The sequence below is a fragment of the Palaemon carinicauda genome, chromosome 15 (assembly GCF_036898095.1).
Source record: "Palaemon carinicauda isolate YSFRI2023 chromosome 15, ASM3689809v2, whole genome shotgun sequence".
NCBI lineage: Eukaryota > Metazoa > Arthropoda > Malacostraca > Decapoda > Palaemonidae > Palaemon > Palaemon carinicauda.
In genome coordinates, this window is record NC_090739.1 from 44,786,763 (window position 1) to 44,800,241 (window position 13,479).

General features: G+C 47.9%; 1 protein-coding gene across 4 annotated transcripts in view; it reads left to right on the plus strand.

Moving 5' to 3' along the window:
* The window catches only part of LOC137654591 (MTRF1L release factor glutamine methyltransferase-like), a 172,179-nt gene that overhangs the window by 23,991 nt on the left and 134,709 nt on the right, over nt 1-13,479 (plus strand). For all 4 annotated transcript variants that reach the window (XM_068388359.1, XM_068388361.1, XM_068388360.1 and 1 more), the window contains exon 2: nt 7,196-7,699. In XM_068388359.1, the coding sequence (XP_068244460.1) occupies nt 7,202-7,699 (498 nt within the window). In that variant the 5' untranslated portion in view covers nt 7,196-7,201. The remainder of the gene's footprint in view (nt 1-7,195; nt 7,700-13,479) is intronic.

Below are 13,479 nucleotides of genomic sequence, written 5' to 3' on the forward strand. Positions count from 1 at the left end.
CGGCTGGTAGCACCCACGAGAAGTTAGACTCTACGGTAAGTGAGCCCTTCGGGTGGAGGCTCCCTAAAACGCCTGGTAGGTCCCCGATGCGGATGGAAGAGGGCCTGGATACCTGGTTCCCAAGTGTAGTGCGACCGACCTCCTTTCCAGCTCCTCTGACGGCGGTTCCGGATTCTTTCCTACAACCCTCGACCTCTGGAACTCAGCAGGTTGCGAAGACCTCCGTGGCCCCCGCTCCCGTCCGTCGATCGGGTTGTACAGTATCGTCGGGTTCTTCGGATGGAGGTTCTTCGATATCTTCAGAAGGTGAAGCGAGGAGGAAGCGCCGACGGTGGAGGGAGCGGTCCAGGAGCAGGCGTTCCCGCTCAAGGTCCCACTCGAGATACAGTAGGAAACGATCCAGGTCACCACGGAGGAAGTACAGGAAGAGTAGGTCCCCAGATGGTGAATGGGTCTTCGTTTTCCGTAGGAGCGATTTTCAACGTTCCCCTAGCCGACGGTCCAGGGATTATTCGCCACGAAGGCCCTCGTCCAGCCGCAAGTATGAACCTCGCAGGGAGCCATGCGAGAAGGCCTGTTCAGGCAGGCGTAAGACTGCGAAGCTCCCGGCTCACCCCGCCCAGCGGGGGGAGCCGTCCTTTCATACAGGCAGCCTGGTCCGGTCAGCACAGCGGGCTCGGCCCTTGGACTCACTGGAACGGTTTCCTCCGTCGGGTCGGCCCACGGGAACCGCGTCCTCGTCCTCCAAAGAGATTGTACGAACGGTAGTTCTCACCGACACGGCGATTCCCGTCCCGACACCCGACCCTGGTGCGGAGGTTCCCGTCGGGCACATCGCTACCACCGCCCGGCTCCCCGGGATCAGGCAGAAGGTACTGCTGACGGCAGGGAAGGTTCCCCGACCGAGGACTCGGCGTATCGGAGAGTAATAGGCCTGATACGAAGGCATCATCGTATTGAGGAACCTGTTCCAACCGACGAGGACTTCTGGAGGTCCAGCCTGAGTCGGTTGATGGAGGCACCCGTGCAGCAGAAAACCTCCCTGGCCCTGCCTGTGGCCAGGGATCTAGTCCTGGGACGAGCTCACGTGGATAAGGTTGTGGCGGGCAATGCCGAGGCTCCCAAGACACAGAGCTCCTCGAAGTTACTACAGGGACTCAGGTCCCAGAGTAAGTTTTATGTGCCAGAAGGGCAGCGACCGGGAGCCTGCAAGGTAGAGCCTTCCCTCGAAGTTCTGGGACAGGGTGCCCCAGAAGACAGGGCCTCATCGGCTTTTCGCAGTTGGAGGCGGCGATGATGGAGGAAATGTCGAAAGACTTAGTGCACGTCGCCTCTTGGTTGGACTGGTGGGCCTCCACGCTGGTAGGGGTACAGGCCACCTATGACTTGACGGACCCGGAGCAACAAAACCTACTGAAGGAGCTTATCATCTCCGGGGGCAAGACTTTGAAGTTCCTGACATATCAGTCCCTTGCCCTTTCAGCGAACTGGGTACTGCACAAGAGGGATACTATCTTGGCGAAGCTTTCCCGGAAGGTCCCGGACAGAGAGGCGAGGGCTATGAGGAGCCTTCCTGTGTGGGGTGACTCCTTGTTCCCCTTAAAACAGCTGGAGGAGATAATGGAGAAGGTCGCTAAACGGAAGGAAGTGGGCACTCCCAGACCTCAACCAATAAGGAGGCCCTCCTACAAGAGGTCAACATCAGATGGGCCCTCTACTTCTCAGGCCCCTCCTAGCCTGACGAGGAGAGACGCCCCATCTTCCTCTTGGGCTTCAGCACCACAGTACAGGAGCTCCAGCGGCGTCTGCCTCTTTTAGAACGGCTTATTCAGCTTCCAGGAGAGGACGTTCAGGCCGCTCCTCCAGGAGGAGATAGAGTGGGAGGCCCCCTACTCCTGCCCAAGCCTCAGGTTGGGGGATGCCTCAGACGATATTGGCAAGCATGGAGGGCTCACGGAGCGGCGCCCTGGACAGTATCCGTACTGAAAGAAGGGTACAGGCTCCCGTTCTTAACGGAACCTCCACCTTTGATTCCAGCCAGCCTGACGGAGTGGCTGGCACCCAAGGACCCGTTGAAGAGGGCGGCCCTTCAAGAAGAAGTGTCCACAATGTTGGAGAAGGGTGCCATGGAAGAGGTCCTACATCCGGGGCCGGGTTTCTACAGCCGACTATTTCTGGTAGAAAAGGCGACGGGGGGGATGGAGACCGGTGATAGACCTGTCAGCTTTCAACAAGTTTGTTTGCAAGACGGACTTCAAAATGGACACTCCGAAGTCGGTCTTGCAGTCCTTGAGGGAAAAAGACTACATGATGACCATAGACCTCAAGGACGCATACTTTCAAATCCCGGTCCACCCCTCAAGCTGAAAGTTTCTCCGGGTGAAGTGGGGTGCCCAGATCCTGCAATTCAAGACCCTCTGCTTCGGTTTGTCAACAGCTCCCCAGGTATTCACGAGAGTCTTCACGACAGTTTCGGTGTGGGCTCACGAGCGGGGTATTCGCCTCATCCGGTACCTGGACGACTGGTTGCTCCTTTCCTCCTCATCAGAGGACGTTTTGAGGGAGCAAGGTGTAAAGCTGCTTCAATTTTGCAAGGATCTGGGTATCATGATCAACCCAGAAAAATCGAACCTGTCGCCCTCCACCAGGACGACCTACTTGGGGATGACACTGGATTCCCGACTAGTGAAGGCCTTTCCGACAGAGGAACATGTGAACAACCTAATAAAGATCCTTCTGCCTTTCCTTTCGGGGCAACCCAGGAGAGCCAAGGACTGGCAAAGGCTAATAGGTCATCTGGTGTCATTGGAGAAACTGGTTCCCCAAGGGAGGCTCAGGCTCAGGAGTATCCAATGGAACCTGAAGGGTTGCTGGAACCAACTGGACTCGCCCCAAAAATTAATCCCAGTTCTACCAGACACAATACCCTCCCTGGAGTGGTGGCAGTGCTGGTCGAATACGCTCAAGGGGATGCCCTTCGCGACCGAGCCTCCCGAGATGCTCCTATTCACAGACGCCTCTAACGAGGGATGGGGAGCATATCTCCTCAACGAGACGGCGAGAGGAACCTGGACGGACGTGGAGAAAGGCCTACACATCAATGTCCTGGAGTTGAAGGCGGTCCAAAAAGCTTGTCTGCAGTTCATCGAACTTCTAAGGGGAAACACGGTGGCGTTGATGTGCGACAACGCCACAGTAGTCGCGTACATAAAGAAGCAAGGAGGCCTCAAGTCAAAGGAGTTGTGCGATATCGCTCTAGAGATCCTGGATTGGGCAGAGTCGAACCAGTTAGTAATATCAGCAAGGTTCATCCCAGGAAAGAAGAGCGCCCTAGCCGACTGTCTCAGCAGGATGGGACAGATAGTGGGAACAGAGTGGTCTCTCCTCCCAGAAGTAGCCAGGCTCATCATTCAAAGATGGGAGTCCCCAGTGATGGACCTCTTTGCAACCAGGCTGAACGCACAACTCCCCGTGTTTTGTTCTCCTGTCCCAGACCCAAAGGCGGCCTTGGAAGATGCCTTTCAGCACAAATGGGACAACCTCGACGTGTACGCTTTTCCCCCCTTCACGTTGATCAGGCAAGTGCTCAACAGAGTAAGGGCTGCCCGAAACTTAAGGATGACTTTGGTAGCGCCCTGGTGGCCGGAGAGAGAGTGGTTCGCAGATCTAAAAGACCTGGCATGTCTTCCTCCGTGGCCTCTTCCCGACAGGCCGGATCTTCTACAACAACCACACTTTCTCAGGTTCCACGACAACCCGCAGTCTCTACGCCTTCACGCCTGGAGACTATCGAGCGACTCCTGAGGAAGGAAGGATATTCGTCAGGAACTGCAGAAAAGATGTCGCGTTATCTGAGACGATCTTCGGCAGCGGTCTACCAAGCAAAATGGGCCGCTTTTACGAAGTGGTGTGCTTCAAAGAATATCAAGCCCCTCAAAGCCTCGGTCCCGGATATCGCAGATTTTCTAGTACATCTCAGAGACGAGGTGGGGATGTCAATTCCAGCTATAAAAGGAGTACGTGCAGCCTTGGGTCAAGTCTTCCTTCTGAAGGGCCTCGACCTGGGCTCCTCTAGACACATCTCTATGCTTATCAGGAGCTTTGAACAAGCCTGCCCTCCTCAAACCGTTAGGGTGCCTCAGTGGGACTTGGCTAGGGTTCTGAAGATGTTAAGTAGTCCCCCGTTCGAACCGCTGAAAGATATTGTAGACAGGGATCTCACTCTCAAGACGGTCTTTTTTTGGCCTTGGCCTCTGCGAAAAGAGTAGGAGAGATCCATGGGCTGTCTTACGACGTCTCTCATTCGAAGGGGTGGAGAGAAATCTCCCTTAAGTTCGTCCCTTCTTTCGTGGCAAAAACCCAGAATCCAGCAGTCTGGGATCCAAAGTTTGAGGGATTCTCAATGCCAGCCATTCCTAAGACAGGGAATCCAGAGGATTTGAGGTTGTGCCCCGTCCGTGCCGTTAGGAAGTACCTTGAGAGGACTGCACATCTTCGGCCGGGTATCAAAAGTCTTTTCGTCTCTACGGGTGTTACGAAGAAGCAGGTATCGAAGAATACCATCTCCTTTTGGTTGAGACAAGTTATTGCCAGGGCCTATAATGAGGAGGGACTGACCCTGCCAGGTACTCCTAGGCCACATGACATTAGAGGCCTAAGCACTTCTTTAGCCTTTGAGAAGAACATGGCGGTGGGCCAGATCCTTCGGGCGGGCACCTGGTCGAACCAGTCGACCTTCACTGCCCATTATATCAAGGATTACTCAAGGAGGTCTTTGGACGGGTTTTCCATTGGGACTATCATCTCTGCTATCCAAGCGATTTAACGGTGAAGCCCCAGGTGCAATCGTGGATAGCAAAACCAGGAGACACAGGTTCGTTCCTTTTCACCCTAATCCCCGTTTTCCTATCCCTACCGGAGATAATCACACTTATGTAACCAATGAAGACACGTCTCTGCAACTTCGTCACTGGACTCAGCATCAGGAAATATTTTAAAGGGTGAGTACTTAGACACTAACGTGAGCTCTTTGTGTAGTTTGCCCTACCTTTCCTTTTTCCGGTTTGTTTTATATAACCTAGTTCATATCTAGGTTACTTGACGTCCGCTTAGCTGGGTCTGAAGGTCAGGAAGACATTCCCACCTCCTAAAGTGTAAATCTCCTAAGAAAGTAGTTCGAGGTAAGTCTCTGTGTTGGAACAAATAAAAAATTTTAAGTAATTTTTATTTTTCCTAACATACTTACCGAGAACTACTTTCGGGTAATGGCCCTCCCTACCTTCCCCGAGTGCCTTTCTGCCCTTGAAGGGACTTTTTGCACCATCCGAGGAACTTACTGACGAGCGAGACCCAAGCTAACGCCGACCTAGCTCAGGTCTACCCTCAGGGCACGTTCTCCTTACTCCTGGGTTAGTCCTCCATAGAAAACGGAGGTAGGGTTTACTACACAAAACTCTGGTCGGTTGAGAGGAGATTACAGGTAACTCCTAAGAAAGTAGTTCTCGGTAAGTATGTTAGGAGAAATAAAAATTACTTAAAATTTTTGATATTACTGTACCTGTTAGGGTAAAATCAGATATTCTAATGACATGTGTCTATTCATTCAAGTTTTTTATCTTCACAATACCTTTTATTCCACATATAATTACTACACATTTAAAAAAGTTTCTTTATCCTTCAAATTAGTGCAAAAAACAATTGAACACAAACTGTGTCTGGATAAAAAATGACGGACCTTGGTCCAAAGGAGCGATTATTATGCCAATACCAGTTAGGATTTTACTACAAAAAATCTTATAACTTTTCTAATGGTAATGCAAAGTAACCTTTACTAGGTTTTTCTCAAGTCTGTAAAATCCAATAATTAGGATTGCTTTGTTTCTTTGTGTTCCAGATAAATTTTACATCAGCTTTCATGAACTTTATTACTGTGTGGTTTTGTTGCACCATCCTGCAACTATCCTGTCAATTATCAAAGTTTGGTTGATCACCATGCTAGAACTCTTAGGTCTTCTGATTTGTTTCATGTTCCACAGAAATGGAGTGCTTTCTGGAAATCTATAGAAATTGCTACAAAGAAATCTCCATTTCTAGACTTGGTCTGCCTTTCACTGCATTATCAGTCATTTTTGCAGTCTTTACAAATGTGATAAGATTCAACATTAAACATGCTAAATCTAGGCTGCAATGCCTGTAGGCAACATACATTATTCACAGGCTGTAAACCCTAAGCCTCCAGTTGTATTCAATTCAAGGGCAGAAATCATTGAAGCTACGATTAAAAGAGGAAGGATAGTTGATGAAATATGCACTTCTTTTGCTTAGATATGCATAACAATTTCCGTGGTGTAATTGGTGCTATACAGAAAGAAGGACATTGATAACCATTTAGAACTTTTTAGGTGATAAGTTGTGGGCACATTATAAGCTGTAATACTGATAGACCCATTTAGATGGTTACTCCACAAATTGTATAAAATTTGTAACAAGAGACCCAAATGAAAACTGGGGATCCTGTATAAATTGGCACTTGGGATCTTCAGTTGAACTGATTAAGAGAGAAATATAGACGGTTCTAAGTTTGGTTCCAGGATGATAGGATATGTTAACAAATACTGTCCGATTGGCAGGGAGCGACATGCGATGTCATGAGTAGTTGCTTGACCTAATTCATTTAGGGAACTCTGTAAGAAACAAGTATTAGGAGCTTTTTACATTATTTTTTGCAACTGCTATGTTCTGTGCTCTTTATGATTAATAATTTGGCTCACAGTCTTTTCACCTACACCAATTACACGGTAAAAGTAATAAAGTTAGAATTGTATCTATGGAACAAGTTGTTTTGAAAAGGGGGAGTGAGTGAGTGTATGTGTGTGTGTGTGTGTGTGTGTGTGTGTGTGTGTGTGTGTAGTTAATACTGGTAAATAATAATGACTTTATAATTTTTTTGTTTCCTTTTCTTGTGTTTATACTTCATTGTCTCTGCTCAGTAGATATGTTCTCTCATTTGTGATTTTACAGGCACTCACATAATATTTTTTTACGAATATATTGGTTTTGTTAGACTTGTAAAAAATATGCAGTACAGTAATATAAAAACTTACCTTTTTATGCTGTGATGGTTGGGATTTAGTAGAAGTATGTTTGTGATTATGCCCAGTACACACTTTACTGACTTATTCTTTTTCTTTTTCAGAAAAAGATGGTTCTATCCTTATATTCTTTCCACTGTGTTTCCAGACATGTCTTCTTCCCTATTAGATCCTTATCGTTAATCTTGAAGAATTTAAGGGATGAGAAAGACTCCAAAATTTCTTTTCACAAAAATGCAAATGATAATAGGCATAACTCTGTTACACAAATGGGGAACCAGTGTTTGAGGAGAATTTCAAGAAATAAACTTATGAAAGAAAAGATGCCTTTTTTATCATACCAGGCATGCAGATATCTTCGTGATAAATCCAAAAGACATTCATTTCAGCTTAGTTGTAGGAAGTTGATGTCAGTAGGAAAGGCAAGATTTCAAAATTATTCATTAAACGCAATCCACTTGGATAAAGAAACACAAGTTCGATCTTATACAACTAAAAGTGTCGGTGAGACATTAACAGAATGGGAAAACAAACTGAGAGCTGCATCAGTTCCAGAGCCAAGGTTATCAGCTGAACACATCATTGCTCACATCCTTGATGTTCCCAGGGTAAGTGTAGTTGATTGTATATGTCTTATTTTTTACATCTTGTTCACTTTATGTATATTTTACATAAGATACTATTAAATAATTGAAGAACAAAGAAATACTTTAATTAGTGCGTCAAAGTTCAGTGAAAGTGAGACTTCTCTGCTTCAGTCAGAGAAGGGAAGGTCGTTTGTAGTAATGCATGAGTGGTTCATTGCACACAGTAATTTTCACTTTTTTTTTTACTTTTGTAACATTTATTTTAACAAATATATGCTACAGTAATTTAATTTCAGTGAATATGTATATACAGTAAGGTAATTGCATTCATGTGACTGTTCACAATTTTAAAGTTCATTTAATGTATACTGTATTTGTATAACAACTATGTGGTAAATGGTTTATCTTTGTTATGTATTTTGCAGCTTATTTTTATCTTGTCATAAACATTTATTTAGTTACCATAGTTAAAGGTAAATGCCTCAAAAACAGGACTTGAAGAGAAAAGATATGAGAGCAAAAGGGATTTAAAACAAAACTAAAATATAGAGATATTAAAAAACTGTATTCACATCTATCAGATGTATTTTTAGTTATAGAGAATTGTTTAAAATATGTTCTGAGAGAGAGAGAGAGAGAGAGAGAGAGAGAGAGAGAGAGAGAGAGAGAGAGAGAGAGAGAGAGAGAGAGAGAGAGAGAGAGAGAGAGAGAGTGTGTGTGTGTGTGTGTGTGTGCTTTGGTACATTCTAATAACCAACTACTCTCATGAAACCAATTTGTTCCTGCACTAAGAAACCTAACACTATTTATAGGGATTACCTTTCAGCTTAGCTGGAAGGTTAGCTATTAAGACTTTAATGCATGGTGGTATCCCTACCCAACCACTATTAGTGGGTAGGGTAAGGGATGGCTTGGGGGTACCCAGCCACCTACATCTACTCGCACATCGATGAACTACGCCACTTTTTCTTTTGGCTGGTAGAGTTCGGACGTGTCCGCTATCTCCTCCTTAAGACTTGGCCATAAGATTGTTGCTTTACACTGAATTCTTTTTCTTTTTCAGGTGTGACTGGTCTCTTGGCGCTCCCATACGTACCTGCCCTGATCCTGAAGGGTGCTCCTGCATCATCTTCATGTCGTTGGTCGAAACTGACCCTCATTCTCTGTGCTCGACCTGCAGGAGGCGTTGCTGCAAACAGGGTTCACCCTGTGACGAGCGTAGGGAGTGGCCAATCTCCCAGTGGGAGAAGTTTGGGCGATGTAGGAAGAAGAAGTCCAAAAGAGATCTCTCGCCCCTAGGGTCTTCCTCTGGGGCGAAGAGACCTCGGACCTCCTCTTCCCGCACTCCTAGACCTCGTTCCAAAGTTCCTCCTCTCCTGTCCTCCTGCAAGGGGCGATCGAGGCAGGCATGGCTGTCCCTGGGAGTGACTGAAACCCTTTCCAAAGAAGCTTTACTTCAGCTTCTTCAGCGTGGCGTGCGGAGAGGTCCTTCACCTGCGCCCGTGGTTGCCTTTACTACTGACGCGTTAGCTCCTTGTGAGGCCCAACTCTCACCCTCTCCTGGCCCTTCCACGCTGTCTCGCGGTCCTTGCTCCCGCTCACCCCTCCGACGGCCTCCTGCCGATGACGAGTCCTCTCGCCATATTTGGATGTCGTCATCCCTTAATGACCGATGCTCGCCTGCTATGGATCTTCAATTTACGAGTGATTGTCAGCCTGCAGCCCGCTCTCCATCTGTTCGCCGCTCGCCAGGGCACCAAGACTGGTCATCTTGCCCTTCCCAAGGATCACCCTCAAGACATCACTCCCGACGCTCTTATAATCATCTCCGCAGATCGCGAGAGCGACGATCATCCTCACAATCTCGATGCTTTTCACGAGCACGACGCTCCTCATCTAGAGCTCGATACTCCCATTCTCGAGAAAGATGCTCCCATTCACGAGCAAGATGCTCTCATTCACGAGTGAGACGCTCTCACTCATGAGCTAGACGCTCTTGTTCATGAACGAGACGCTTAACCTCACGAAGACGACCCCTCATATGCTGAAGCCTTGACGAGGATGGGGCTTAGGGATTAGCAGTTGGGCGCTGATGAATGGTGGGAACTGCTTTCCAACTGGATCTTGGTGCCCAATTGTTGATCCAACTAAATTAGTCAACACTTTCTCTCTTTCTTTTGGTTATTTCTTTTATTCTCCCATCTCCTCCTCTTGGGCATGAACTTGTTGATGACTTTGGCTTTTATTTTATTATAGTTTCACTGCTTCTTTGGATTTGGCACAGTGTGGGATGAGTGGCATGCCATCTCAACGTGTACAAATTTTGACTCCATCACCCTCTGGCAGATCCCATTGGGTGCAGACCATGTCTGTTAAGAGTTGGGCTCCAGTGATCCGGTTTTAAGTGACCCCTATTTGCGGGTAATGGGTGGCGCCCGGAATTGGAGCCCTCGGTGGGAGGTGCTAACTACCCCCACTGACCATTGTACGCCCATCTAAAGAGAGGCAGGCCCTCTGTAATAGAGGACTGGTCCCTGCTGAAGCCTTTTCTCGTGTTGGGCCACATGGGATAGGAGGACTGACATCCTCCGATAAGAGGTGAATAACCCAGCTTGCTTCTTTGATACAAACCAACCCCTCTATTGATGACTTAGAAACTGGAAAGGACTGTACCAACCGTGTGTCACACGATCGTACATAGTAACGATATTTCATTTTGCGTATATATTATGCTTGTATCTTCGCTCTCCGCTCGCACTAAAAAGAACATGAAATAACATGTGTGTTTTTTCTCACCGTTAACTGTTAACCGGCTGAACAGGAAATATCCTGTTCCATTGAGTTTTTGTATATAAAGGTGATTGTCTGTAATAAAGTTACTCAGTTGCTTTCATCCTGCCTTTGAGTCACAACCTTCTCTCCGCACGTCACATTGGTGTCACTCCGGGGTCACCAATGTGATGTGCTTAGAGAAGGTTGTGACTCAAAGGCAGGATGAAGGCAACTGAGTAACTTTATTACAGACACTTTCCTTTATATACAAAAACTCAATGCAACAGGAAATTTCCTGTTCAGCCGGTTAACAGTTAACGGTGAGAAAAAACATACATGTTATTTCATGTTCTTTTTAGTGCGAGGGGAGAGCGAAGATACAAGCATAATATATACACAAAATGAAATGTCGTTACTATGTACGATCGTGTGACACACAGTTGGTACAGGACCATTCTACGGATGCTAAAAAAATAGGTAATTCAGGTGACAAGTAAACTGCGAATCATTCGTGTTACCCAAATCCTAATAGATACTAATTATGATGACTTATATAAAGCATTTAAGACTTATGGATATTGGAGATAATAATGAAACTTCAAGGTGATAAATGGGAGTTGTTGGTAGCTTATAATAGTCATGATGAAATATTTAATGCCATAAGTGATATTATGCATGTTAAAGTTAATATTTTTAATATTAACAGTGCTTTGTGAGATAAGGTACCAACTGACTTGGACGTATACAGGCCTGCCGACTGGTGTGAAAAAGATGTTGATGTAGACAAACCCTCCGAAAGAAAGCCAAAACCACCAATGTGGCTTGTTGCAGAGCCTAAAGGGAATACTGTACAGGGAATTAACATAAAATATGTAAATTTATACATAAAAAAGTAGGAACCATTCCTCCAGGTGATATATCCCTCCTTGGAAAAAATAGTTGTTCCATAACTGGAATACAAACCACGCTATTTAATAGGGGTATTACTTTCGGCGTAGCTGAAATGACGAGCCATTAATTTTTAACGATGGTTAACTACCCACACCGCTAATTAGCGGGGGTATGGGAGGGTAGCTTGCTACCGTTCCCCCTCACACACCTGTGATTGAGCTCACTTTGCTTTTGGCTCGCATGTTGAACGGACGTTGCCGCTCTTCATCCTCGCCAAATATTGGCAGCTATTAATGACTTGTTTTTTTCTTTTTCTCTTAGTGTGTGTGTGAAGTTGACTTCAGCGACCATGCGCACCTGCCCTGGACTCTCTGGCCGCCCTTGTGGGACATATATGTCGGCCGTGGAGACTGATCCTCACACCCTTTGTCCTTCATGCAGAGGTCAACGATGTGATAGTGTTAATAAGTGCAATGAGTGTAGGGAGTGGTCTTCTTCCCAGTGGGAGAGGTTTGCGCGACTGCGGAAGAAGTCCAAGCTGGATATTTCTCCTTCAAAGGTTTCTTTGAAGGAAGAAAAACCCAAGTCCTCTTCTTCCGTCTCCCAATCCTCCTCCGAAGCTCCTACTCGTTCGGTCTCTTACAAGAAACTGTCGAGTAGTAGTGTAGACCAAGTTATTTTCGGCCAACGCCGGTTCTCGAGAGATGATGTTGCTTCCCCTAGCGAAGCAGCCCCACATCTCCCCCCGGATGTGGCCGTGTCACTAACTCCCCTCTTACAGATTTGGTCTTCCTTGGGGCTTACGGATCTGCCCTCCAAGGAAGCCTTGCTGCAGTTCATCCGCTTGGGTGCATCTGTTAAGCAGTCATCGTCGCCGTTAGAGGTAGATCCCCTGACCCTTGTCGACGTTGTTGTGCCAGAGGTGTCTCATGCGGTTTCATCCATCTCATCTGCCACTCCAGACTCTACAGTGGTTGCTGCCGAATTAGTTTCCCCCGTTCCTGGTCATCCTCCGAGGGGGGAAACTAAGTTCAATGTCTGTCTCTCCTGCAAGTTTTTCTCTCCCTCGAGGGAGTTCACTTATAGAGTCTCCTCTTCGGAGGACTGCTGCTGCGCACGGTCAGCTTGCTGATCCAATGGCCCCCCAGAGGGCGCATCCGTCGGAAGGCCTCTTTGCCTTAGAGGTCTCCCTTCACCAGCGGTGAAGAGGCACCTCTTTGGTTCATCGTCGTCGCTGTAGTTCCCTGCAGAGGAGCCTCTGCTGCATTCAAACTTTCATACATCAATCATCACTGCTCCTGCAACCAGTCTTGTGACTTCGGTCCTGGACCTCTCTGCTGATCGTTCGTGATCCCCTTCGGTGGATGTTCGCCCTTACAAATGGCACGCCGACCATCCATCCTCCAGACCTGCTGACCTACCATCACCATTCCTGTCACCGGTAGAGCCTACTTTAGCTCAACCAAAGTGCGCAGTTGCGCGCCATCCACCTGCACCTCGCCATCCACCTGCAGCTCGCCATCCGACAGACCTTCAGCGCTCACCAGCAGCTCGTCAGACTGCTCGTCACTCTACAGCGCTTTGGCGCGCCCCTTCACCTGCTCGCCCTCACAGAAGGCAGCAAACTCATGCGCCTGCGCGCCAAAGTTTGCTTGCATGTCAGCGCTCTCCTGTGCGCCACGCACCCACATTCACCTGCGCACCCTTTGCTCACACGACCAGGGTCACCCATGCGCCAGCGCACTACAGCGTGCTTGTGCTCTTCTGCGCGCCAGTGCCCTCCTGCGCCCATGCGCCCACGATCTCCTACGCTCCAGTGCCCACCTGCGCGCCTATACTCTCCTACGCGCCAGCGCTCTCTTACGCGCCAGCGCTCTCTTACGCGCCAACGCTCTCCTACGTGCTACCACACTCCTGCGCGCCTTTACTCTCCTACGCGCCAGCACTCTCCTGTGCGCCAACGCTCTCCTACGCGCTAGCGCTCTCCCTCGTGCCAGTGCTCTCCAGCGTGCCATCCTGTGCACCATTCATCGCTCGCGCGCCAGCCCGCTCCCCAACCTGCGCGCCATTATTCTCTGGAGCACAAGCACACTGTAGGTGAGACAGCAATCACATTGCAGCCCTCACCTACGTGCCAA